Here is a 25226-nt window from a genome sequence, read left to right on the forward strand (position 1 = left end):
AAGCGGTTATGTAATGCCGATGTGTCTTTATGCCACCATTTATCAACTTTGGCCACTTGGAAGATGCCTGGACTTCAGCTCCCAGAATTCTCCAGCCAGCTATGCTGGGAGTTGAAGTCCATCCTTCTTCAAGTGGCCAAAGTTGATCAACACTATTTTATGCCAATGATTCTTATCTCCTGCATTCTCAATTTAACAGAATGCAGTTGAATATAAAGAAAAAGACCTATAGACATACAACATTGGTTTGGGGACGATGTTTCGACGAGACAACATTAAACATGTCTCCTGACATCACGGTATAAACCAGAAACAAAGCAACTGGAACAGAGGTGGGTTCCTACCAGTTTGGACTGGTTCGGCTGAGTACAGAGTAACTTGGCCCCCCTCGCACTTAAAACAGTTCAATTGTCGGTGGCGCCATCTTTTATTTTTCCTTCTGCGCATGCGCAGAACAATCTCCATTGCAGAAATGTAATTTCCCCCCCCCCCTTTTCTTACGTCAGAACTTTTTAGGTGTAAATGCGCACGCAAAAATTTTTATCAGCAGTAATGCCAATAGGAACCCACCCCTGGATTGGAGAACTCAACCTTTTGGCTACTGGCCTACCCTATTCTTCTTTCCTGTAACTATTTGTTTTATGAAGAGAGAAGATTTTACAGAACGGATGAAAAAGGAAAAGTATTCTGGAGGGAGTGTAGCATTTTGGTATCTAACATTTGGAAATATTACAGTATTATAGTGATGGGGAACATAAATCTCCAACCCACCTTCTCCGATACAATCGTAATACTCAATATTGAGAATTACGGCCTTCCACGGCCTTTCACTTGGAAATGAAGAATACTTGGTTTTTGATGGGTGCAAGTAATAAATTCTACACTTTGATCCTGACCCCTTCCTTTACTCCAATTCTGATGCAATTTGGTCCTCTCTTCAGCTTCATCAGCAGAACTTGGCTGAAGTCGGTGGAAGCAGCAAAGAAATGAGTGAGCAAATCTACAGCCCCCCCACAAGACCCTCAGAGGAAAAAAAGGCAGCAGCTGACCATCGCTGGACCCCAATTTTTTGGCCTGCAGCTCGTTCCAAGGAGAGAGGCAAGGAAAAATGGCAAAGACGACAGACAGAGACACAAATAATGGACCTAGACTGAGATGATACGACATTCCTTGTCCTAGTTTGGCAGGAATCCTCACTCAACGATAGAAAGCGAAAAGGCTTCTCATCTCCGCGACAGAAGAGAGTTGCAGACGGATGAGGAGAAGAACAAGTGGAGACCCTCATTCAGATCACGCACACAAACACACACACGCACGCACACACACACACACACAGAGGATTAAAACCACACACAGTTTCACAAAGCCACTTGACAGTACAGCACGCTTAATATTTACTTCTGGCATAATGCTCCTCACAACGCAAATTATGTTACATTTGCTAGTTAGCACACATTCTCTCTCTCTCTCTCTCTCTCTCTTTCTCTCTTTCTCTCTCTCTCTCTCTTTCGTTTTTCCCCCATGAGGATTCAAGAGTTGAATTCAAGGAGAAACTTCTCCGGATCGTTCAGACGTTCTCCTGAAGCCACCTGAAGAGGGTTGGGCTTCCCAGGGTCCTGTCCCCATCGCTAGACTTCTCCATGGCTTCACAGTATTTCAGGACTGCCTGGAAGAGGTCTCCCACACACCAGCCTTTCTCCTGCAAGGTCTTCGAAAGCTAGAAAGGGGTGTGGGGGTGGGGAGAGAAGGAGATTGGAGAACTTCATCATCTTTTGAAGGGCATCTTTTCCTACTCATATTTACCTGACCCACAAAAGAGGAGGTTGGACAGTTTCATCATTCTTTGAAGGACATTGTCTCCTAATCATATCTACCTTACCCACGAAATAGGAGGTTGGAGAACTTCATCATATTTGAAGGACGTCTTTTCCTAGTCTACCTGACCCAAAAAGGAGGAGGTTGGACAGCTTCATCATTCTTTGAAGGACATCTTTTCCTAGTCATATCTACCTGACCCACAAAACAGAAGACTGGAGACCTTCATCATCTTTGAAGGACGTCTTTTCCTAGTCTACCTGACCCAAAAAGGAGGAGGTTGGACAGCTTCATCATCCTTTGAAGGACATCTTTTCTTAGTCATATCTACTTGACCCACAAAAGAGGAGGTTGGACAGCTTCATCATTCTTTGAAGGACATCATCTCCTAATCATATCTACCTAACCCACGAAATAGGAGGTTGGAGAACTTCATCATCTTTTGAAGGACGTCTTTTCCTAGTCATATCTACTTGACCCACAGAAAAGAAGGCTGGAGACCTTTATCATCTTTGAAGGACGCCTTTTCCTAGTCTACCTGACCCAAAAAGGAGGAGGTTGGAGAGCTTCATCATTCTTTGAAGGACATCTTTTCCTAGTCATATCTACTTGACCCACAAAAGAGGAGGTTGGACAGCTTCATCATTCTTTGAAGGACATCTCTTCCTAGTCATATCTACCTGACCCACAAAACAGAAGGCTGGAGACCCTCATCACGCAGCTCAGCTGTGGGCCGCACAATCGTGGGACGTTTCCCCCCACCCCGCTTTTTAAAGCATTTTTTTTTTCCTGCCTTGAGCCAGCAGGAAAAAAAAATGCTTTGAAATGTGGAAAAAAAGGTTCCCACAATCGCACAGCACAACTGAATCTTTTTTCCCCACTTCTTAAAAGCATTTTTAACCACCTCTTCGAGCAAATAGGTAGTAAAAAATGCTTTTTAAAAAAAAAGTTGGCTCCATAGAATGGAGTTTGCTCAGAAGCGGAAATACACCAATGAGAGGAAGAGTGGGAAACAGAGGAGAGAAGAAAGATGGGAAGAGAGGGATAGGAGAGAGGGTAAGGGGGGGGGAGATGAGGAGGATAAGGAGGAGTGGAATGAAGAGAGAGGAGAAGGAGAAAGGAAGGGGAAGTAGAGTAGAAAAGGATGATGGAGGGAAGAAAGGAGGTAGGAGAGAGGTAGAAGAAAGAGGTGTATGGAGAGCAGAAGATCTAATATGTTAAGTATATTGATATGGAAGCATAAATACCATCAACATAGAATGGAGTTTGCTCAGAAGCGGAAATACACCAATGAGAGGAAGAGTGGGAAACAGAGGAGAGAAGAAAGGTGGGAAGAGAGGGATAGGAGAGAGGGTAAGGGGGGAAGATGAGGAGGATAAGGAGGAGTGGAATGAAGAGAGAGGAGAAGGAGAAAGGAAGGGGAAGTAGAGTAGAAAAGGATGATGGAGGGAAGAAAGGAGGTAGGAGAGAGGTAGAAGAAAGAGGTGTATGGAGAGCAGAAGATCTAATATGTTAAGTATATTGATATGGAAGCATAAATACCATCAACATAGAATGGAGTTTGCTCAGAAGCGGAAATACACCAATGAGAGGAAGAGTGGGAAACAGAGGAGAGAAGAAAGATGGGAAGAGAGGGATAGGAGAGAGGGTAAGGGGGGAAGACGAGGAGGATAAGGAGGAGTGGAATGAAGAGAGAGGAGAAGGAGAAAGGAAGGGGAAGTAGAGTAGAAAAGGATGATGGAGGGAAGGAAGGAGGTAGGAGAGAGGTAGAAGAAAGAGGTGTATGGAGAGCAGAAGATCTAATATGTTAAGTATATTGATATGGAAGCATAAATACCATCAACACAGAATGGAGTTTGCTCAGAAGCTGAAATACACCAATGAGAGGAAGAGTGGGAAACAGAGGAGAGAAGAAAGATAGGAAGAGAGGGATAGGAGAGAGGGTAAGGGGGAAAGATGAGGAGGATAAGGAGGAGTGGAATGAAGAGAGAGGAGAAGGTGAAAGGAAGGGGAAGTAGAGTAGAAAAGGATGATGGAGGGAAGAAAGGAGGTAGGAGAGAGGTAGGAGAAAGAGGTGCATGGAGAGCAGAAGAGCTAACAATGGTTTTTTATCTTTCTGGGCGTTGATGACAAGAGGAACTGATGTAATTACTACTTAATACAATAGGATATTGGCTATGTAATAGTATACATGTGATTATATGTTATGAAAATGGAAAATAAAAGGGTATATTTTAAAAAAAAAGTTGGCCACACCCACCCAGTCACATGACCCCCCACCACCACCAAGCCACGCCCAGAGAACCGGTGGCAAAAAAAAAAATTACATTTCACCTTGTGGGGTTGGACTAGATGACCTACAAGGTCCCAGCTCTGTTAATCTGTATCTAAACTCAGAGAGCGAACCTTGATAGATACTTCTATAATTGGGTATCCTCAAAACCTGCTTTTCACTTCCTTAAACCTGTTTTTCAGAAAGATATTCCCAAGAGTTCCTGATTTTTTCTTATTAGTAGGCAACAGTTGGCTAAAAAAAAAAGATATTGTGCACAAATTAATTCACTGGTAACAGTCCTGAATAAACTGGCATTCGACAATTGCTCGGATGAGTACGGAAATATCTCTTTCCATCCTTCCATGACATAAAGTGTGGTTTCTTTGGTGAATTTACTCTATTGTGAGTAGAAACCACTGACTCCAGAGTGGCACATTTAAGGAAGCGCGAAGATCCACAAGGCAGAAATCAAAATTTCCAACGACAAGCCGAAGTTGTGTAGTTCAAACACTTCCCTGCTCAGAGGGAATTTTCCCTCCTTCTCACAGCTTGAATAAAAACACATGTGTGGGATGCAAAGGGCAGCCTAGTTTGATACCTGGGATGAAAACTGGGATTTTGAAGGGGGGGGGGGAAATGCGAAGGTTTCTTTGGACCAAACACATCGCACTGTATTAATCCTGTGTCCTTTTGTGAATGGCTCGAACAAAGATATTTCACTTTGGATATCAACCTGGTGGGTTTCTGTGAATCTCACTGTGAATCAACTTCATTTCTAAATCTGCAGAAATAAATTCTCAGTCATCCAGGTCGTGGTTGTCCCAAAGGTGCTTTTTTCAGGATGCAACTGGACTTTCTCTTTTTTCCCCCTTTGGAAGACGTTTCGCTTCTCATGCAAGAAGCTTCTTCAGTTCTGAACTGAAAGGTGGAGGATGGAAGGATTTACATTCCTTGCAGACAACTGGTTGTTAGCATCCAGTGACGTGCGGTGAGGTTTATGGCTGGTGAGGCAGTTCTCTCCCCCAACACCCCTCTGACTAAAGCACTTTCTTTCGCCTGCCTATGCTCACGGCAGAGCGAAAGTATTTGAGTATTTGAGTATTTGAAAATTTATTTATAGGCCGCCCTTTTCCCTGGGGGGACTCAGGGCGGCTCACAACTCATGGGGAGGGGGATACAAACAATAACACACAAGAACAATACATAATTAAAAATAGAGCACAACATTCATACCATTCGGGTGGGGGTGAATTACATTCTTTAACCCCAGGCCTGACGGGATAGCCAGATTTTAAGGGCTGTGCGGAAGGTCTGGAGGGTGGTGAGGGTACGAATCTCCACGGGGAGATCGTTCCAAAGGGTCGGAGCTACTACCGAGAAGGCTCTCCTCCGCGTAGTTGCCAGTCGACACTGACTGGCAGATGGAACTCGGAGGAGGCCTAATCTATGTGATCTAATGGGTCGCGAGGAGGTAATTGGCAGGAGGCGGTCTCTCAAGTAAGAAAGTTACTTGCGCTTGTTCTCACGCTTTAACCAAAGGAGGTCCAAAATTCCCAGAGGTGAGGGCGAAACAAAAGAAAGAATCAAGATCACATGAAGGGTTAATACCACTTTATAAGGCCTTGGTAAGGCCACACTTGGAATCCTGCATTCAGTTGTGGTCGCCACGATGTAGAAAAGATGCGGAGACTTTAGAAAGAGTGCAGAGAAGAGCAACAAAGAGGATTAGAGGACTGGAGGCTGAAACATATGAAGAACGGTTGCAGGAACTGGGAATGTTTAGTTTAATGAGAAGAAGGACTAAGGGAGACATGACAGAAGTCTTCCGATATCTCAGGGGTTGCCACAAAGAAGAGGGAGTCAAGCTATTCTCCAAAGCACCTGAGGGCAGGACAAGAAGCAATGGGTGGAAACTAATCAAGGAGAGAAGCAACTTAGAACCGAGGATAAATTTCCTGACTGTGAAAACAATTAATCAGTGGAACAACTTGCCTCCAGAAGTTGTGCACAACATTGGAAGCCTTTAAGAAGATGTTGGATAGCCATCTGTCTGAAACGGTATAGAGTTTCCTGCCTAGGCAGGGGGTTGGACTAGAAGACCTCCAAGGTCCCTTCCAACTCTGCTATTGTATTCTTGTAAGATCACCCCTAATTGCTTCACAATTCCACAAACATTTCAACCGGCTCTCTGACTCACCTACTAATTAGCCAACGTGTATTTTACTTCGATGTGACTTTTTAAAACGACTAAAACTCTATAAGGGCTGCACACGTTTCCGTGGAAATCCTTGAAGTTTCTAAACAACAACTGCCCGAAGGATTAACCAAAATAGCTTCTAATGAGTTGAGTTTGGAGCAGGTCATCCAGGGGGGACAATCACATTGCTTAATTGCAGACTGCGGGTTCATACAAATCAAGATGTGGCTGTCCATAATTACGGGTGAGACAATCAAGTACCTGGAAGGGAAGGTTGTTTGTGTGTGTGTTGTTTTGTGTTTTTTTAAGGCCACAGAGCTTAGATTACAATGAGGTCATCATCTGCTTACGGATAAAACGCAGAGAGAGGAGGATGATATTGCAAAGCACTTTGCCATTCCAAGGAAGAAAATGAAAGTGGATTCAAAGTCACATTTAAACAAGTGGGTAAAAATCTCAGATTAGGCTCTTCATCTGGTCGCCATCACGCTTTAACAGAATAACGGGGTGAGAAGGGAACTTGGAGGTCTTCTAGTCCAGCCCGCTGCTGAAGCAGGAGATCCTACACCATTCAGGACAATTTAGCTGTCCAGGCTCTTCTTAAAAACTTCCAGCGTTGGAGCATCCACAACTTCTGGAGGCAAGTTGTTCCACTGGTTAATTCTTCTTACTGTCAAGAAATTCCTCCTCAGTTCTAAGTTGCTTCTCTCCTTGATTAGTTTCCACCCATTGCTTCTTGTCCTGCCCTCAGGGGCCTTGGAGAATAGTTTGACTCCCTCTTCTTTGTGGCAGCCCCTGAGATATTGGAAGACTGCTATCATGTCTCCCTTAGTCCTTCTTTTCATCAAACTAGATATGCCCAGTTCCTGCAACCATTCTTCATATGTTTTAACTTCCGGTCCCTTAATCATCTCTGTGGCTCTTCTCTGCACTCTTTGTAGTTATTCATATACCTGAATAATTTGAATTATAATAATTTAATTTTGACGGAGATTGGTAAAAATATCAGATTAGGGAAGGGGTCGGCAACCCGCGGCTCTGGAGCCGCATGTGGCTCTTTTCATCCCTCTGCTGCGGCTCCCTGTCGCCGGTCGGCTCCACAATTGATAGGGCTTTCGGTTAGGACAGGTAGAGGAAAAAAGATGCTGTGCTAGGAGGAGACTCTATGGTGGGGGGAACCGGACTTCCGCTCAGCAGAGGAAAAAAGGATGCCGTGCTAGGAGGAGACTCTATGGTGGGGGGAACCAGACTTCCAGTCAGCAGAGGAAAAAGGATGCCGTGCTAGGAGGAGACTCTATGGTGGGGGGAACCAGACTTCCAGTCAGCAGAGGAAAAAGGATGCTGTGCTAGGAGGAGACTCTATGGTGGGGAACTGGACTTCTGGTCAGCAAAGGAAAAAAGATGCTGTGCTAGGAGGAGACTTTATGATGGGGGGAACCAGACTTCCGGTCAGCAGAGGAAAAAGGATGCCGTGCTAGGAGACTCTATGGTGGGGTAACCAAACTTCTGGTCAGCAGAGGAAAAAAGATGCTGTGCTAGGAAGAGACTCTATGGTGGGGGGAACCGGACTTCCGGTCAGCAGAGGAAAAAGGATGGTGTGCTAGGAAGAGACTCTATGGTGGTGGAACCAGACTTCCGGCCGGCTCCAGAATTGAATGGAGGGCTTTCGGTTAGCTCTGCTGGCTGGAGAATTCTGGGAGTTGAAGTCCACAAGTCTTAAAGTTGCCAGGTTTGGGAACCACTGCCCTTGAGTAATGCAATCGGGCAGTTTGATCACCAAATATGCACCATCTATCTTATCATCTTCCGTTTCTCTTATGCTACATATCCATTTACACAAACGAAGGGAGAAATAACAAAAAAAGCATATTTTCCTTTACAAATAACCATTCTGAGTTCTTGATACTTGACGAGGCTCTTAAACATTCAATATTTAAACCGGGAGGCTAAGCTGAACTCTCACTGAAAAGGCAACAGGAAAAAATAAGTGAGAATTAAGTGTAGTAGTTGTGGCGGAAAACAGAAATAAACACATGTGGCAAAAATTGTTGACCAGAAGCTAGTCAACAGGAAGAAGAACGCAGTGAACTTGAAGGAAACATTCAAATCAACCAGGCTGTTTTTAGTGCAGAAGGCAAATTAGCCAGCCCACCGCAGGTCGCCCGAAGGAAATTAGTGGAGAAGCTTTTTTAAATAAAATAAATGCCTCCGGAAATGCATTATGACTGTACAGGTTTTCTCACCGGACAAATATGAGAAAAGGGATGTTGGCGAGTGGAAATGTGAAATTTAAGGGGAACAACAGGATGATAAAAAAGACAAAAGGGGACGGATCTTTGCATTGTGGATTTGGGGTCATTTTGAGATTCAGACTCAGTGCAGATGACAAAATGAATTATCCATAGTTTTACATTCGTATTCCGTCCAGAAGAAAAAGTACTGGATGGCCAGAGAGAGGGGGGGGAAGGGGGAGAGAGAGAGAGAAAGGGGGAAAGAAAGAGAGAATGAAAGAGAGAGGGGTGAGTGAGAGAGAGAGAGAAGGGGGAGAGAGAAAGAGAAAGAGAGAGGGGGGAGAGGGAGGGAGAGAGAGAAAGGGGGAGAAAGAGAGAGGGTGAAAGAAAATGAGAGAGAGAGGAGAGAGAGGGAGGGAGGAAGAGAGGGGAAGAAAGGGGGAGAAAGAGACAGAGAGAAAGAGAGGCAGGGAGGGAGGGTGGGAGATAAAGAGGGAGGGGAGAGAGGGAGGGGGAGAGAGGAAGGGAGAGAGAGGGAGGGGGAGAGAAAGGGGGAGAAAGAGAGAGAGGGTAAAAGAGAGAGGGGTTATTGAGAGAGAGGTGAGAGAGAAAGAGAGAGGGGGAGAGAAAGGGGGAGAAAGAGAGAGGGTGAAAGAAAGTGAGGGAGAGAGAGAGGAGGGAGAAGGAGGGAGGAAGAGAGGGGAAGAAAGGGGGAGAAAGAGACAGAGAGAAAGAGAGGCAGGGAGGGAGGGTGGGAGATAAAGAGGGAGGGGGAGAGAGAGAAAGGGGGAGAGAGAAAGGGGGAGAAAGAGAGAAATAGGGTAAAAGAGAGAGGGTGAGTGAGAGAAAGGTGAGATAGAAAGAGAAAGAGAGAGGGGGAGAGGGAGAGAGAGAGAGAAAGGGAGAGAAAGAGAGAGGGTGAAAGAGTGTCTGTGTGTGAGAGAGAGAAAGGATAGGGAGGGAGGAAGAGAGGGGAAGAAAAGGGGAGAAAGAAAGAGAGGAAGGGAGAGAGGGAGGGGGAAAAAGAGGGAGAGGGAGAGAAAGGAGAGAGAGAGAGAAAGGGGGAGAGAGAAAGGTGGAGAGAAGGTGAAAGAGACAGGGTGAGTGAGAGAGGGGAGAGAGAGAGTGAGAAAGAGAGAGAAGGGAGAGAGAGAGTCAGAGAGAGGAAGAGAGAGAAAGGGGGAGAAAGAGAGAGAGAGGGTGAAAGAGAGTGAGTGAATGAGAGAGGGACACTCAAACATTTGAAGGACGGTTGCCAGGGCCACAAAGATTGGAACATGACCACAATTTAAACTCCTTTCCCTGGAAGATGCCGCGGCAACATTAACCAGAGGTTCCAACAAATGCATCTTGGAAAAAACGACGCCAGTGGGTGGCTTTCACACTGCTTTCCCACCCAGGGAAGGCTCCCTTGAAGTGGAATTATACGTCAGCTTGTACTGGCTCTGCGTCTTCGCTACTCACCAGGAGGAACTCCCCGGGTGTGTCCTCATGGAAACGCAGCTCGGGCACATCTGCTTCCGAAGCACTCAACCACTGCAGCGTCATTCTCAGCTGAGGATCCACCGGGCAGGGCCCAACGTCCACATTCACGATGACCAAGGCTTTGGAAGGTTTCCTCAACCCTAGGACAAGCCAAGGAGAAGGGGAAAATGAAGCCCATCCATCCCACGTTTTTAGTCAACGGGCGGCGGAAAGCTTTTTGCAAAGAGAGACAAGTTGCTGCTAAGACACGATAGGAAAAGCAAGGAGGTTAGGCATGTTTGCTAATTGCATCCCATTATACAAAGCAGTAAAAAAACAAGAAAGAAAACAAGAGATCTTTGCAAACTGGCTGAAAGGGAAACGGACCGGCAATTATAGCTCAATTTCAAGTAAATTCAAAGTCCTATGTTTCTTTTATTTATAATTCACATTTTTTAACTGCCCATCTCTCCCTCTTTCTCTCTTGCCTTCCTCTCTCTCTCTCTCCAATCTCTCCCTCTCTCTCTTTTCTTCCTTTCTCTCCTCTCTCCTTCCATTCATTCTTTCTCTCTCCACTCTCTCCTTCTCTTTCTCCTTCCTCTCTCTCTCCTTCTCTCTCTCCTTCTCTCCTTCCATTCATTCTCTCTCTCTCCACTCTCTCCTCTTTCTCCTTCCTCTCTCTCCTCTCTCCTTCCATTCATTCTCTCTCTCTTTCTATTCTCTCTCTCCACTCTCTCCTTCTCTCCTTCCATTCATTCTCTCTCTCTTTCTATTCTCTCTCTCCACTCTCTCCTTCTCTCCTTCCATTCATTCTCTCTCTCTCCACTCTCTCCTTTCTCCTTCCTCTCTCCTTCCATTCATTCTCTCTCTCTTTCTATTCTCTCTCTCTCCACTCTCTCTCTCCTCTCTCTCCTTCTCTCCTTCCATTCATTCTTTCCCTCTCCACTCTCTCCTCTTTCTCCTTCCTCTCTCTCCTTCCATTCATTCTCTCTCTCTCTTTCTATTCTCTCTCTCTCCACTCTCTCCTCTCTCCTTCTCGCCTTCCATTCATTCTCTCTCTCTCCACTCTCTCCTCTTTCTCCTTCCTCTCTCTCTCCTCTCTCCTTCCATTCATTCTCTCTTTCTATTCTCTCTCTCTCCACTCTCTCTCTCTTCTCTCTCCTCTCTCTCTCCTTCCATTCATTCTCTCTCTCTTTCTCTCTCTCTCCTCTCTGTTTCACACACACACACACACACACACACACACACACATGTTGGATTCAAAATCCGCCCAATCAACAATAGACACAATCAATTCTAACAGCTAAGAAATTGCAGATTGGACAGTCATTTGTCTGATATGGTGTAGGGTCTCCTCCTTGAGCAGGGGGTTGGACTAGAAGACCCCCCCCCCCAAGAGTCCCTTCCAACTCTGTTATTCTGAAAGCAGTTGGGCTTTCAAAGTAACCCATTACCTACTGTTAAAATTCTCCTTCTTGTGTAGGAAGTGAAAGGAATTGTCTTATGTTCCATGAGTTGGGACATAACCTGAGCTGGCTTTGTTGACTTTCAATTTAGCAGGAAGCAATCGTGCAGTTAAAAAAGAACACGCACTAATGCCCATAAGAGGGAGCTAGGCTTCTTGCGTTCACTTGGGAAGCATGAATCCGAGTAATTTAGGGCAGGCCACGGAGCAAAGCACAAAAGTTTGTGGTCCATCCCAGCTGAGAATATTACACAACAAATACAGATGGTTTTCACGCAGATTACAAACGCTGTTCTCGCATCCAGGATGGACAAAACACTGGAACAGAGGTTGTTTCCAATTAAATCTTTAATCAGGCCGTCAACTCCTAAAGTTGTCATGGTGAGGGACGGGAGGAGGGGGGGCGCATTCCATGCATACTTTTGGCTAAAGTCGGAGCTCAGATTACCGCAGTAGTAGGCTTGGGAGGGCGGCACCTCATTGGGGAATGTGATTTATGACACAGACTGAGTGGAGGGGAGCAACAGGGGCAAGGTTCAGCTATAATTCAAACAAAGCTCGGGTCTAATTGCAAAAGAGGCCTTGCCTAATGGTGCTCCTAATAAATGGCTAGTTTTGTATTGAAACTTGGCTCGATACTCATGAATCAATTAGGGCATCTTGAGGAAACCTGACACAGGCATTCACGCTGACCCACTCCTTACAATTTAAGTGGCCCTTTCAATCTGGTTTTTCTGTTTGTCACCTTCTTGCCGTTTTCCCCTCTGCCATTTTCTCCATCCCCGAAATTCTGATAAAGCGAGAAAAGACGAAACAGATGTGCAGTCTACAAAAAACATCTGTGTAGAAGCACCCCCTGGGTAGTCTTAAGGTGTATCGGAATACAGAATAACCAATTCGAATGGACCTTGGAGGTCTTCTAGTGCAGTGGCCACCAACTGGTGGTCCGCAGAAAAATTATTTATATTTTTTTTACATTGCACTAAATACTATTTATCTTTTTTTTTTAATTCATCGTAGTGGTCCACGGGATTTAAAATTATGAATTTAGTGGTTGCTGAGGTCCAAAAGGCATTCCAACCTTACACCGCTTCAGACAAATGGCTATCCAACATCTTCTTAAAGACTTCCAGTGTTGGGGCATTCACAACTTCTGGAAGCAACTTCTGTTCCATTGATTAATTGTTCTCACTATCAGGAAATCTCTCCTTAATTTCTAGGTTGCTTCTCTCCTTGATGAGTTTCCACCCATTGCTTCTTGTTCTACCCTCAGGTGCTTTGGAGAATAGCTTGACTCCCTCTTCTTTGGGGCAACCCCTGAGATATTGGAAGACTGCTATCATGTCTCCCCTAGTCCTTCTTTTCATTTAACCAAACCAGGGGTAGTCAACCTTTTTATACCTACCGCCCACTTTTGTATCTCTGTTAGTAGTAAAATTTTCTAACCGCCCACCGCTCCCACAGTAATGGTGATTTATAAAGTAGGGAAGTCAATTAAATTTAAAAAAGGGAAGTGCTTCAGTATCGGACAAAACCCCTACCGCCCACCATGAAAGCTGGAACGCCCACAAGTGGGCGGTAGGGACCAGGTTAACTACCACTGAATTAGACCTACCCAGTTCCAGCAACCGTTCTTCATATGTTTTAGCCTCCAGTCAGGGCCGGATTTTCCTATAGGCTAACTAGGCTTCAGCCTAGGGCCTCAAGATCAAGAGGGGCCTACATTCAAATTGTTAGCAAAATTAAAATTACACTATTCTAAAAACAGTGAACACTAAAACCCTGAACCGAAAATAAGGAGAAATTCTACGCAGATGACTAATAAACAAACATAAAAATGTATTGGTTAAGATTGTTCCAGCGCCGCGGCAGTTGGGGAGCCCGCCCATGTTCCCAGCATCGGCGGTCGGGCGAGAGGCGCGGCCGCTCCCAGTAGCCGCCCCGTCGACGCAGAGCCCACCAGCGGCCAGGCAGGTGAGGGCGAGGGGGGCGAGCCGGGCAGCTGAGCGCAGCAGGGGAGGCGGCTGGCCTCGCTGCCTTTGCCGCAGAGTAGAGCCGCCCTCCGTCGGGAGGCCAGCTATATATATTGATATCTATTGATATATATCACAGTAATGATGTATTTTATTGTCTCTCATGCAATTTACAAACTTAAAAATGGGAGGTGAAAGGGCCTCATAAGTGGAATAGCCTAGGGCCTCTTTTCATCTAAATCAGGCACTGCCTCCAGTCCCCTAATCCTCTTTCTTGCTCTTCTTTCTGAGTTGAAAGTCCACAAGTCTTAAAGTGGTCCAAATTTGGAGACCCCTAAACTAGACATACTCAATTTCTGCAACATTTCATCCTATCTTTTAACCTCCAGCTCCCAGGTCATCTCTGCACTCTTTCTACGAGTCCCAACATCTTGGTTTTTTTATTTTAATTTTGTATCACGGTGACCAAACTGGACGGAGTGTCACTTCTAATATAATCCACATTCACTCCCCTTCGGACTCACCTTCCATGGAAGCGTTGAGCTCTTCCTCCTTGTCTTCTGCTCCATCGCTAGAAAAGAGGGGAGACCCGTGAGAAACGGTGACCGTATTAAAACTGTTGGGGATGAACATTCAAGAAAAATATAGCAAGAACCGACAAAAGTTGTAAGGAATTATGGTGAAAAAACAAATTCCTTGCTTCTCATACCATTTCCCGCTTTGCAAATTTCCTGGTTGAAGAATTAAAAGTCCGCCTTCTTTTTTTTCTTTCTTTTTTTAAAAAAAAAGATCAATATCCAATGATTCGGAGAAGAAAGTACAGGTAGTCCTCGGCTTAACGACGGTTCCTTTAGTGACCGTTCCAAGTTACAACGGCAGTGAAAGTAGGGACTTACGACCGTTTTTCACAGTGACGACCTTTCCCCATGTTCGCATAATCAAAGTTCAGACACTTGGCAACTGGTTCGCACTTACGACCGTTGCAGTGTCCATGGGGGGGGGGTCATGCGGATCTCCTTTTGCGACCTTCTGGCAAGGTAAGACAATGGGGGAAAGCCAGATTCACTTAACAACCGGCTTGCTAGCTTACCAACCGCAGCGACTCCCTTAACAACCGAGGCAAGAAAGGTGATAAAACGGGGGGTGAAACTCGCTTAAACAAGCGTGTCGTTTTGTGGTTAAACGAGACGCTTAAACAAACGTCTCGTTTAACCACAAAAATCGGGGGGGGGGGCCTCAATTGGTGGCCGTAAATCAAGGATGACCTGTACCGCTTCAAACGTCTCCCACAAGGGGCGGCTGAGAGCGAGGAGAACGATGGGGAATTGAGTAAAAAAGAAAAAAAATCAGAAACAGCGCAGAAAGCAAACGCTTCATATTTAGCAAGGCAGAATCGGGAGGAGAAGGAGGAGGAGGAGGGGTGGGGGGGACGGCAAGGCGGACATGCACAACACAGATCGGATGTTGGTTTGTTCTTTCCACAAAAGGCATTCACACCGTTCACACAATCAAATGGAGCCCGCTCTCTATGGTTCAGGAACAAGCACGATTGTTAAGAAGAAGTGAGAAGCAAACGCCGACAGTGAAATCGAGAGGTTTAAAGGCGCCCGATTGTTGGTCTTGAAAAAAAGGGAATCGCGGCCATGCATGGAGACACAAGGGGGGGGGAGGCGGACCGTCCTGTCGTTGGGTCTTGGATGGACCAACCTGTCGGATGTCGAAAAGGACAAATTCTCCTCATACAAATCTCCTTCTAAACCAAGACTGCTCCAGCTACTGCTGTTACCATTACTGCCAGGAGAGAAGAGAAGAGGGCTGAACGACGAAGAAATAAGTAGTTAGCTCCAACCAGAACTTCCTATTGACTAGCGGATTGCCTTAGATCAGGGGGGTCAAACTCAAGGCCTGCGATGCGATCAGATCTGGCCCCTTGCGGCCATCCTGAAAACGGTAAGGGGGCCAGGCCTGGGTCACTTCAGCCACCAGGCTCACGCAGTCCCAGTGGGGACACGCGCACACAGGGTTCAGGCCTGCCGCCATCTTTCCTGCTGGATCTCTGGCCTGCCACACTTTCTATTATTCTACTAGGCATTTTCTGTGGTGGGAAAACGGGAGCGGGGATATTGCACGGCGTTAGATGATATGTAGCCAAAACAAAATTCCTTTCTAGAAAACCAAGGTCATCCTTTGTCTTTGCAGCTCTGCACCTGACCGGAACTGGATGGGTGGAACTGCCAGCGTGGCAGTGAAAGATTGGACCATGGGATGGACTGGTGGGTGTGAGGGGGGCAAGATCTTGAACTTTCAATAGGATGGGGAAAACCGGGAAGCCTTCAGTTTCAGGTTTTCCCAGGTGTGCCAACATGGCTCTCTTCATAAACTTTGAGGAATCCTTTGCCTTCGACTCTGGTTTACTTTTAGAGGCTATTTGGAACCCTGACAACAGGACAGGCCCATGCCATCCTGGCAGACATACATGCGCACAGGAGTCAGCGGGCGCGGGCACGCACAGGCCCAGCCCACCCTATCCTTCCGTGAGCGTGTGTGCTTGTCAACATCTGTCCACATGCACTCCTGCTGGGATGGCGAAGGCTAGGCCTGTGCGTGCGTGCCCCTACTGGGATTGAGTGAGTCTGGCCAAAGCGATGCAAGCCAGACCCTTTCTGTTTCCAGGACGACCCCGTGCTTACCAGCCTTCCAGGTGTGTGCGCGGGGGGGGGGGGGGTGAGAGGTGTCCGACAGTTAAATCATTCAACCTTTAAAAAAATACCAGTTTCTCAAGCTAAAGCCTGTTAAAAAGTCAACCCGGGACCTTAACGGTGTTAGAAGGGTTTGTGAAGCCATCTCATCAAAACTGCACATTAAACATTCACTCTGGAGAAGTTCGGGCCACTAAGAGTTGACTCCGATGGACGGGGCGCCATCCGTCAACGTTACAAAATAGATTTTAGTTACCTGTCACTGAGGTGGAGAAAGCTGCTGCTCTCGTCTGGATGTTCCTCATCGAAACTCAAGTTGGACCAGCTGCCGGTGCTGTCCTCTCCAGTTTGCTGGCTGACCACGGACTCAGCAGAATTCGGACCCTCCGTTTCCATGGCGCTAATACAGGTGAAGTAGGGTAGAGTCACTATTTGTCATCGCTGCACTCCGCATACCTGACCTTCCTTCAGGGTTGACCGCACCTGGAATCCGCTCCAGGGGTCGCCTCAAATTCCAATGGCTCTTTCAGAAAGATGAAACAAGTCTCATGCCCCCCCACCCCCTTCGTGACCCGACAAAAGGGCGAACGACAAAACCGCGCCCGACTAAACCGCGTCGCTGACGTCATCAACGCGGCGACAACAGCCAGCGCAGAGAAAGAAGGGCGCTTTAAATAGCGCATCGAAAGAAAGCCGATTTAACTTAAGGTAAGGGTTAGGTTTAGGGTTAAGTTTAGGTTTAGGGTTTACAGCGTGCTTCTGTCTCCGTGCTGTTGTCGCCCTGTTAATGACGTCAGCGACGCAGTTTAGTCGGGCGCGGTTTTGTCGTTCGCCCTTTTGTCGGTGAACCCCGCCCCCTTTATATGTTTTTGTGTACAGGCTTGAGTAATAAATCTTCTGAATTGCATCCTAACATACAGTTCCCAATTCTTGGCGCCTGACATTACTCGAGTCCACTGAAGTTCAATAGTAAATTGGTGCCAGAATTCAATAGCATTCGAGAGAGGTTGGACTTAAGACTGTTTTTGGGAACGTAACGACTCTAGGCCGATGACTTGTTTAACTCCGCTCCCGCCAGCTCTGCCTCTCTTCTCCTAATCTAGTCAACTCAAGTTGGGTACTAAATTGGCGCCAGATAAGGAGCAACAGCATTCAAGAGGGTTTGGACTTAGATCGTTTTTGGGAATGCGACGATTCTAGGCTGATGACTTGTTTAACTCCTCCCCCTGCTCTCCTTCTCCTGATCTGGTCAACTCAAGTTCAATATTAAACTGATGCCAGATCAGGGTCAAGGGAAATTCAAGGGGGGTTAGACTTACACGGTTTGTGGGAACATAATGACTCTAGGATGGTGACTCATTTAACTTGTGTCCCCCCCCTCCCCCCGCAGCTCTCCTCTTCTCCTAATCTAGTCAATTCAAGTTAAAGTCTAATTTGGCGCCAGATAAGCGTCAGCAGAATTCAAGAGGAGTTCTGGGAACATAATGATTTAATCCTGCCCTCCCCTCCACTGCTCTGCCTGCTCTTCACATGTGCACTAGAGCTCCAGAAACTAGACATTTCAAAACCCCACAAACTGGCTTCCGGCGTGCCAGCTGGTCTTCGCGCATGCCAGGGCACCGGAAACCCGAGGTTTCCAGGGCTCCGGCAGGTGCAATGATCAACTGGTCAGTGTACGCAGAAAAGCAGCTGGCGATGGCGCCCGTGCCCACAGAGAGGGCTGTGCGCCATAGGCTCTCCATCACAGTCCTACAATATATATTCCCTGCAAAAATCAGCCTTACCTTATACTGATGGCTGGAGCAATATTTGTCATGCAGGAAGTCATAATTTCTGTGCTTAGACTTTCGGCGAAACTGATTCCATCTTGACTGATCCCGCTATCCGCTGTCAAACTGGTGTTGCTGAGCTGGCGCCTCGCTCGGTCCAACGTGACAGGCGCAAGGTTTTCAGCAAACAGGACCTTCTCCTCCATATCGACGTGAATTTTGGGAATGTCCAAATGAAGCCCATGAGATTTAGGCAAGGTGATGCTTACACTCCCATCCGAAGACTGCCTAACGTTAGAAGGAAGATCTCGTCCAGCTAGCGGCAGAGACGAACCGCCAATGCAGGTTTGGTGTTCTTTCAAACTGCAGTGTTTGCAGGCAGCTATAGAAAACGGGATCATTTTTTCTTCATAGGTTAACCTCTCTCCATTTGTCCATCCTTCCGGAGCTTGCCGAGTAGCTGATCCTAAGCTCGCTTCTAAAGTATCATCTACGATCTTCTTCGCGTATTGGTCTACGGCTCGTAAAATGTTCCCTTGGTAGGTGGAGTCCCTCAAACTCTCCATGCTGTGATACAGCTTCTGCTTACAACGGGAAGAAGACAGTCTTTGACTCCACGTCGTTTTGAAATCGGTGACTTTGTCGTCTCTCGGCGGTTGGTACAAACAAGAATCCGTGAAAGATTTGGGTAAACTCGTCGCGGACATGAACATCCTTCTGGCATCAGAGGTGATCGTACAAGCAAGAGATTCTGAGAAGTCAAGCAACTTGGAGCGTTCGGGCCCATGTAAGGGACACCTACTCCTCCAAGGCTGCTTTGTGAGATGAAGTATCACGCCATTTTTCTGATTCTTTTGATCGAAGTCCTGGTTTGCGGCCTCGAACAACTCAAGCTTGCTGCTTAGCTTGGAGCTCTTTTCTGGAGCAATCTTTCTACTGGGCTTCGCCCGGAGTTTCCTGGCGGCTTGCTGCATCCCAGACCTCACCGTTTTGTAAGCAAGCCTGCTGGCAAAATTATCCATGATGAGGTCCCCGTGGCCGCCTTCCTGTTTCAAAACCCGGATGATGTGGTCGGTGTATTCATCCGTCACGCTTTCGCAGCTGGGATATTTGGAGGTGAGCCCCGAAGTTTCCGAATTCAGGGGCACGGGAAGAGCGCAGGGGTCTGGTTCTCTAGAACATGGCTTCGGTCTTTGGTCTTTGGACCAACATTCGTGATAGTTTCTTTTCAGGTGGAAGCAACTGCCCTCGTAATTAACATGACGGAGACTCAGAAGTTTACAATGTCTTGAGTTGAGCCTTTTCTTGGCTTCTCGGATGACCCTCCCAGCCATTTCGCCAGCGTAAATCCACAAAGTGGGTGGGTGTTTTTCCGGAACGTTAACAAACGTGGAATGCCCGCCTCTTTGGTCTTCCGTGCTTACTTGACAGTATCTCTTCTTCTCCATCTGAGTAGCTTTATCTTCTAAACGTGAAGCGGCCTGCTCAGTTGCCATAGAGATGATACAAGTAGCTAGATGATCGGCATAATCTACTGTCGGTCCTAAAGGTTGAATTTGCTCTAACGATGTTTCCGGATGTTCTTCAACTTCCTTGTTTTCCACTTCTTCGGAGAGAGACCGCATTAATTTCAACATAAACTCTTCTTTTTCTAACTTTTCACATTCCGGAGTGTATATTCCATCTGTTTCCGGCACGTAAGGAGTCGAAGGAGGAGTAGCAGGCGCAAACTCCTTGGCTAATTCCCCTTTCAGTTTTTTGGTTAATTTCCTTAAATTCCACTCCGAACTTGCCTGAGAAGGCATTAACGGTGTGGAAGGAGGTGTTTCTGGTACCACGAGAAGATTTGTGTCTCTGACACTCAATTTATCTTCCAGCTGAAGTGCATCTTCACACGTGTTACTTATTTCCGGAAAAGGCATTTCGTGACCAAACGCAGAACCTCCTGGGGCTTTAGACGCGCTCTGCTTTTCAGGTAAATTACTGATAGGTATCGCTGAACTGTCTTTCGCATCTGGAACCTGCTCATTAGATCTGACAAATGTCATCGTAGGAGAGATTATACTTGCGGATGGCTTGCAGGCCACACAGTTCTTTCCTTCCTGAACACCCTCTTTAGAACCCAACAGCAAACATCGATTCGAAGCCGCGGTAGAGATGTGAAATTTCGATATGTTGTTTAAAGGCATCTGCTGTTGACCCACGATAACTGGGATGTTCTTCGTTTTCTCTCCTTGTTTGGCCGCACCCTGAGAGTCCTTCTTACCGCTTCTCCGGTGGGTCCCCAACCCAACACAGTAGGCTAATTTTTCACTGGTAGCCGAGCACGCCGATTTCGTTTCGTCGACGGACTGCTTTACGATCCGTTTGGCCAGATAATTTGCAAACATATTCTTGCAAGAATCTTTCCCAATGCACTGCAAACAGGGGGCATCATTCATTTGCAGCACGCCTGTGTATGTCTCTGCCGATTTAGAAACCCGGGAAGAAGTGACGGCTTCGTAGACTTCCGATACGATCATATCGACCATCGTGCCAGAAAAGTTATTGGTGCTCGATATTTCTGCAAATTTGCCGGACTCAGGGTGGTCAGGAGAGTCGCGTTCATTGCCTGCCGCGAAATCAGTGGTCAGGTAGATATTTCGAAGTGAGGACACTTCACTTCGATTGTTTTTGGTGGCACAACACATTTCCGGGGACCCTCTGACGTAGGAGAGCTTGGTCTCGGAGGGCAGTGGATTCTTGACGTTGTCTTCCTTCCATAAAATCTGGTGCTGAGAAAGGATGCTTCCAGCCAAGGGCACCGGAATCGAACTTGCAATGCCCGTTGTGTAGAACAAGGCTCGATTAATGGTGTGTTCCTTTCTGAATTCCCAAACAGGGTTTAAGGCTACCGGCACTTTCTCACCAAGCTCATAAGACCCATTGGATGTGTGGGTTAACTCCAGAACCTTCTCCTTGCTTACACATTTTACGTTGTCCGTGGAAACGCTTATGGCTGCTTGTGACGTGAAGCTCACATCGACCTGTGATAACTCAATGAACGCATCCTGGATGACAGATTCAGACAAGTCTTGGGCATAAGACCACACGACTCGATCGTTATAACGGAAGGAGTCCTGATGAGACGCCGTGGGCGTCGGCGGATGCGAAAACTGACAGACTTCCATTATCCCCTCAAATATCAGCTCCTCGGCAAGGTTCGCTGCAAATTTGGTAACGGTGTTGGTAAACATTTGTTGCTTCACAGAGTACAGTTCTTTCAATGCTCCGGTGACGGCTTCGCTCACCAAGAACCCTGCCAAACCATTAATAGCTTTCTTCTTCAGCAGAAGGGCTTGCTGCCTTCCAATCTCGTAGAAGGCCATCTGGAAGACCGAAGAAGTCAATTTAGCAGCCAACTGACACAACGCATTGGTACACGAAGAAACACTCTTCTGGAGATCTTTAAACGCGCTTCCAAAACTCGTTTCCACCAGCTCCGAAGCAAATCTCTGGATGTGATCTTTAATCACTCCCGACTTGTGTTTGGATCTATCTTTCTTATGAAGTCCTTTTCTAGATATGTCTCTTTGGATTTTCGCCGTCCGGTCTTTCTGTTCTTCCGGGACGACCCTACCCTGGCCAATCATCTCCTGTGTGCATCTACACAACGAGGGCGGCCTAGCATTACACACAGAGCCCAGAATTTCAAAGGAAATATTATTTGCAAAATCCGAGTAGGTGTGATAGACGATGTTGTGGTTCTGGCTGAAGGCATCTCGGTTCACTCGGCAGAGGCATTCGGCGGAAAAGCAACTGCCCGGAGGACTGAAAGCAGAAGATCTGATTGGGCTGAACAAGGCCGCGTGATCGTCCGCTGGGTTTTTGATCAGGCGGGGAGAATCTGGGACGTCCAACAGGTTGTTATACGGAGATTCTGGTTTGAGGGGAGTCGGCTTCCTTACGTTGGCTGGAAGAACCGGGCGATCACATTTGAATTTCTGAGGGTTCATGGATGCTGAGGTGGAGCAGGACTTCTGACACGAAACGATGCTTTTCTGCGACGTATGACTTGCGGTGGCGGGATCTCTAGAACCTTTCGAACTATTTTCCAAAGTTTGTTCGCGTTCGTCAAATTGGTCAAAACTATCAAAAAACTCGCTGACTTCAGAGTCGGAATCCTCAACTCCATCTTTCCCTACTGGGATTTTCGGCAGCTGAAGCTTGGCCTTCAAACTTTTCTGATAGCCTTCTTCATCCAAGAAGATGACCGGGCTTGGGCTAGAACAGTCCGACTCGGACGAATCGGCCGGGGAGGAAGAAAATAAGGTTTTGTGCAAAAAATTAACGCCGCGATCCGAAGAACTGTGGGGCCTGAAAAAGTTTCTCTGCATCCAAGGTTCAGAAATGGAAGTGGAGACCGGATTTCTTGCGGAAGATGACAATTCTTCAAGTTCTAAGATGTTCACCAAGGAGATGGAGGACTTGACCGACGGCCTCCGATACAGAGAACTGACGAAGGACTTTTGATCATTAGATTTGAGAGGATGAGCAAAGGTGGACTTTGGAGATGACTCTGGACTCTTCTCGGTTTCTGTTCAAAAGGAGGGTGGGGGGGGAGAAAAAAAAGAAAGAAGACATTTTTGTAAACTATCTTGGAGAAGGTCTATCAATGTGTCTACTAAGACTTGACACCAGCTTAATGAATCAATATCAGTCAATTAGCAGAAATAGGACACAATCAGGGATGGGATTCAGCCAGTTTGGATCGGTTCGGGCGAATCAGATGCTCATTTTACATCTGGTTTGCCGAACCGGTAGTTGCAACGATTGGCTGGCTCCGCCCACTCCACCCTGCCCCTCCCAGAAGTCTCTACGCGACCCATTTTGGATGCCCTCACGAAGACTCTGGGAGGGTGAGAAAGGGACCTCCCGGAAGTTCCGGAAGTCTGGAAACAGGCTCATTTCCGGCCTCCAGAGGGCTTCCGGAGCACAGAGGAGGCCATTTTCACCATCCCGGAGGCTCGAGGAAACCCTCCGAAACCTTGAAAACACTCCCTGCCGTGGTATAGGAGGCCGAGTAGGCCACGCCCACCATGGCCACGCCCACCCAGCAACCAGGCAGAGAACCAATTGCTAAAATTTTTGAATCCCACCCCAGACATTGCAAAAAAAATTTGGCCACTGGATTCATCATACGAAACTCCCACGTTCAATTAACAGCAAGTTCCACTAGGCTAAACTGGGTAATTTCGACATAAATGTCTACACAATTACATCCTTAGCAATCAATATGTTCATGGTTTTAAAATATATACATTGAAACTCTAGAAGGAGTGCAGAGAAGAGCAACAAAGATTAAGGGACTGGAGGCTGAAACATATGAAGAACGGTTGCAGGAACTGGGTATGTCTAGTTTAATAGAAGGACCAGGGGAGACATGATAGCAGTCTTCCAATATCTCAGGGGTTGCCACAAAGAAGAGGGAGTCAAGCTATTCTCCAAAGCACCGGAGGGTAGAACAGGAAGCAATGGGTGGAAACTAATCAAGGAGAGAAGCAACTTAGAATTAAGGAATTTCCTGACAGTGGGAACAATTAATCAGTGGAACAGCTTGTCTTCAGAAGTTGTGGGTGCCCCAACACTGGAGGTTTTTAAGAAGAGACTTGACAACCCTTGTCTGAAATGGTATGGAGTCTCCTACCTGATGACGTTACCTAGTTGGGTAATGAAGTGTCTGAAACAACCATGCTCAGAAAGCAACAAGGACCCCCTCACAAAAATAGCAACAGCACTTAGACGTCTAATAATTATAGGTCCTTATTTTACGAACTTCAAAAGGATGGAAGGATGAATCAACGTGGAGTCGGTTACGATCGAACTCCTGGCAGTGAGCGGAATCAGCCTGCAATACTGCATTCTAACCACCGCGCCACCCCCAGTTCTCACACAACATACTACAGGCGAAAATTATTTCTGGAAAGTCAAATTCAATGACTTTAACGTGCCCTTAAACATCCATTGCCGAAACCCCAAATATTGAAGAGGTTACCGCATCCCCAGGGGGGGCCAACTAACCGATATGGGTTGTTTTCCCCGGCTCGTCTTCCTCTAAGTGTTCTAACGCGGTCACGAAATCGTCTTCGATGGACGACACGGATTGATTTGTGTCGTCGTTCTCGGTGTGGGTTGAGTCCGGCGTCTGTTTCTGCAGCGAGCGCATCTCCTCGCTACACCTTATCGCGGCGGTGTACTTGCCCAGCAGCGTCAACACGGCGTCCCCTCTGAGCCTCGCAAACGAAGGCGACAATCTCATCACACACAGCACTCGTGACACACAATTCTGGTGACAAGAGAAAGGGGGGGGGGAAACCCCATAGGTTATTTATCAGCAGCTATAGTGGTGGTCCTTGAATTATGACCACAAGAGGGCCCCCAAATTTCTGTGGCTAAGGGAGACATCACTAAAGGGAACTTTGCCCCATTTCCCGGCCTTCCAGTGGTTAATCACTGCAGTTGACAAATCGGCAACCCGGATGTTAAGTGGATCTGGCTTCCCCATTGACTGCTGGTCAGAACGTCGCAAAAGGGGATCATGGGACCTCAGTCGTACAATGGGGCAAAGTTCACTCAAAAACTGTCTCACTTAGCAACAGAAATGATGCACTCAATTGTGGTCAAGCACTACCTCGCGGGGGGGTAGGGTATATGTACATAGACTCTGGAAAGAGTGCAGAGAAGAGCAACCAAGAGGATTAGGGGACTGGAGGCTAAAACATTTGAAGAACCGTTGCAGGAACTGGGCATGTCTAGTTTGATGAAAAGAAGGACCAGGGGAGACATGATAGCAGTCTTCCAATATCTCAGGGGTGGCCACAAAGAAGAGGGAGTCAAGCTATTCTCCAAGGCATCAGAAGATAGAACAAAAAGCAATGGGTGGAAACTAATCAAGGAGAGGAGCAACTTAGAACTGAGGAGAAATTTCCTGACAGTTAGAACAATTAACCAGGGGAACAACTTGCCACAAGAAGTTCTGAATGCTCCAACACTGGAAGTTTTCAAGAAAAGCTTGGACAACCATTTGTCTGAAATAGTATAGTGTTTCCTGCCTATGCGGGGGATTGGACTAGAAGACCTCAAAGGTCCCTGCCAATTCTGTTTTCTATAGGTATTCTATTCTATTCTACTCTACTGTATATTTTACTCTACTCTATATTCTACTCTATTCTCTATTCTCTATTCTCTATTCTCTATTCTCTATTCTCTATTCTCTAGTCTCTAGTCTCTAGTCTCTAGTCTATATTCTATAGTCTATATTCTACTCTATTCTACTCTACTTTATTCTATATTCTATAT

The 25226-nt window shown here is 46.7% G+C and overlaps 1 protein-coding gene across 2 annotated transcripts in view; it reads right to left on the reverse strand.

The window, feature by feature from the left end:
- Positions 1–487: 487 nt before the first annotated feature.
- Positions 488–25226, reverse strand: part of AKAP11 (A-kinase anchoring protein 11) — a 44345-nt gene continuing 19606 nt past the window's right edge. The window contains exons 7-13 of one of the 2 annotated variants that reach the window (XM_087726954.1): positions 23949–24213; positions 17904–22464; positions 16376–16519; positions 15128–15211; positions 13945–13991; positions 9983–10143; positions 488–1717 (exon numbers count right to left, since the gene is read on the reverse strand). In XM_087726954.1, the coding sequence (XP_087583080.1) occupies positions 1568–1717; positions 9983–10143; positions 13945–13991; positions 15128–15211; positions 16376–16519; positions 17904–22464; positions 23949–24213 (5412 nt within the window). In that variant the 3' untranslated portion in view covers positions 488–1567. The remainder of the gene's footprint in view (positions 1718–9982; positions 10144–13944; positions 13992–15127; positions 15212–16375; positions 16520–17903; positions 22465–23948; positions 24214–25226) is intronic. The other variant, XM_087726955.1, reaches the window with a different exon arrangement.

This window comes from Thamnophis sirtalis, unplaced genomic scaffold, assembly GCF_051295495.1.
Source record: "Thamnophis sirtalis isolate CommonGarterSnake01/CBP01778 unplaced genomic scaffold, rThaSir2_p1.2 scaffold_12, whole genome shotgun sequence".
Lineage (NCBI taxonomy): Eukaryota > Metazoa > Chordata > Lepidosauria > Squamata > Natricidae > Thamnophis > Thamnophis sirtalis.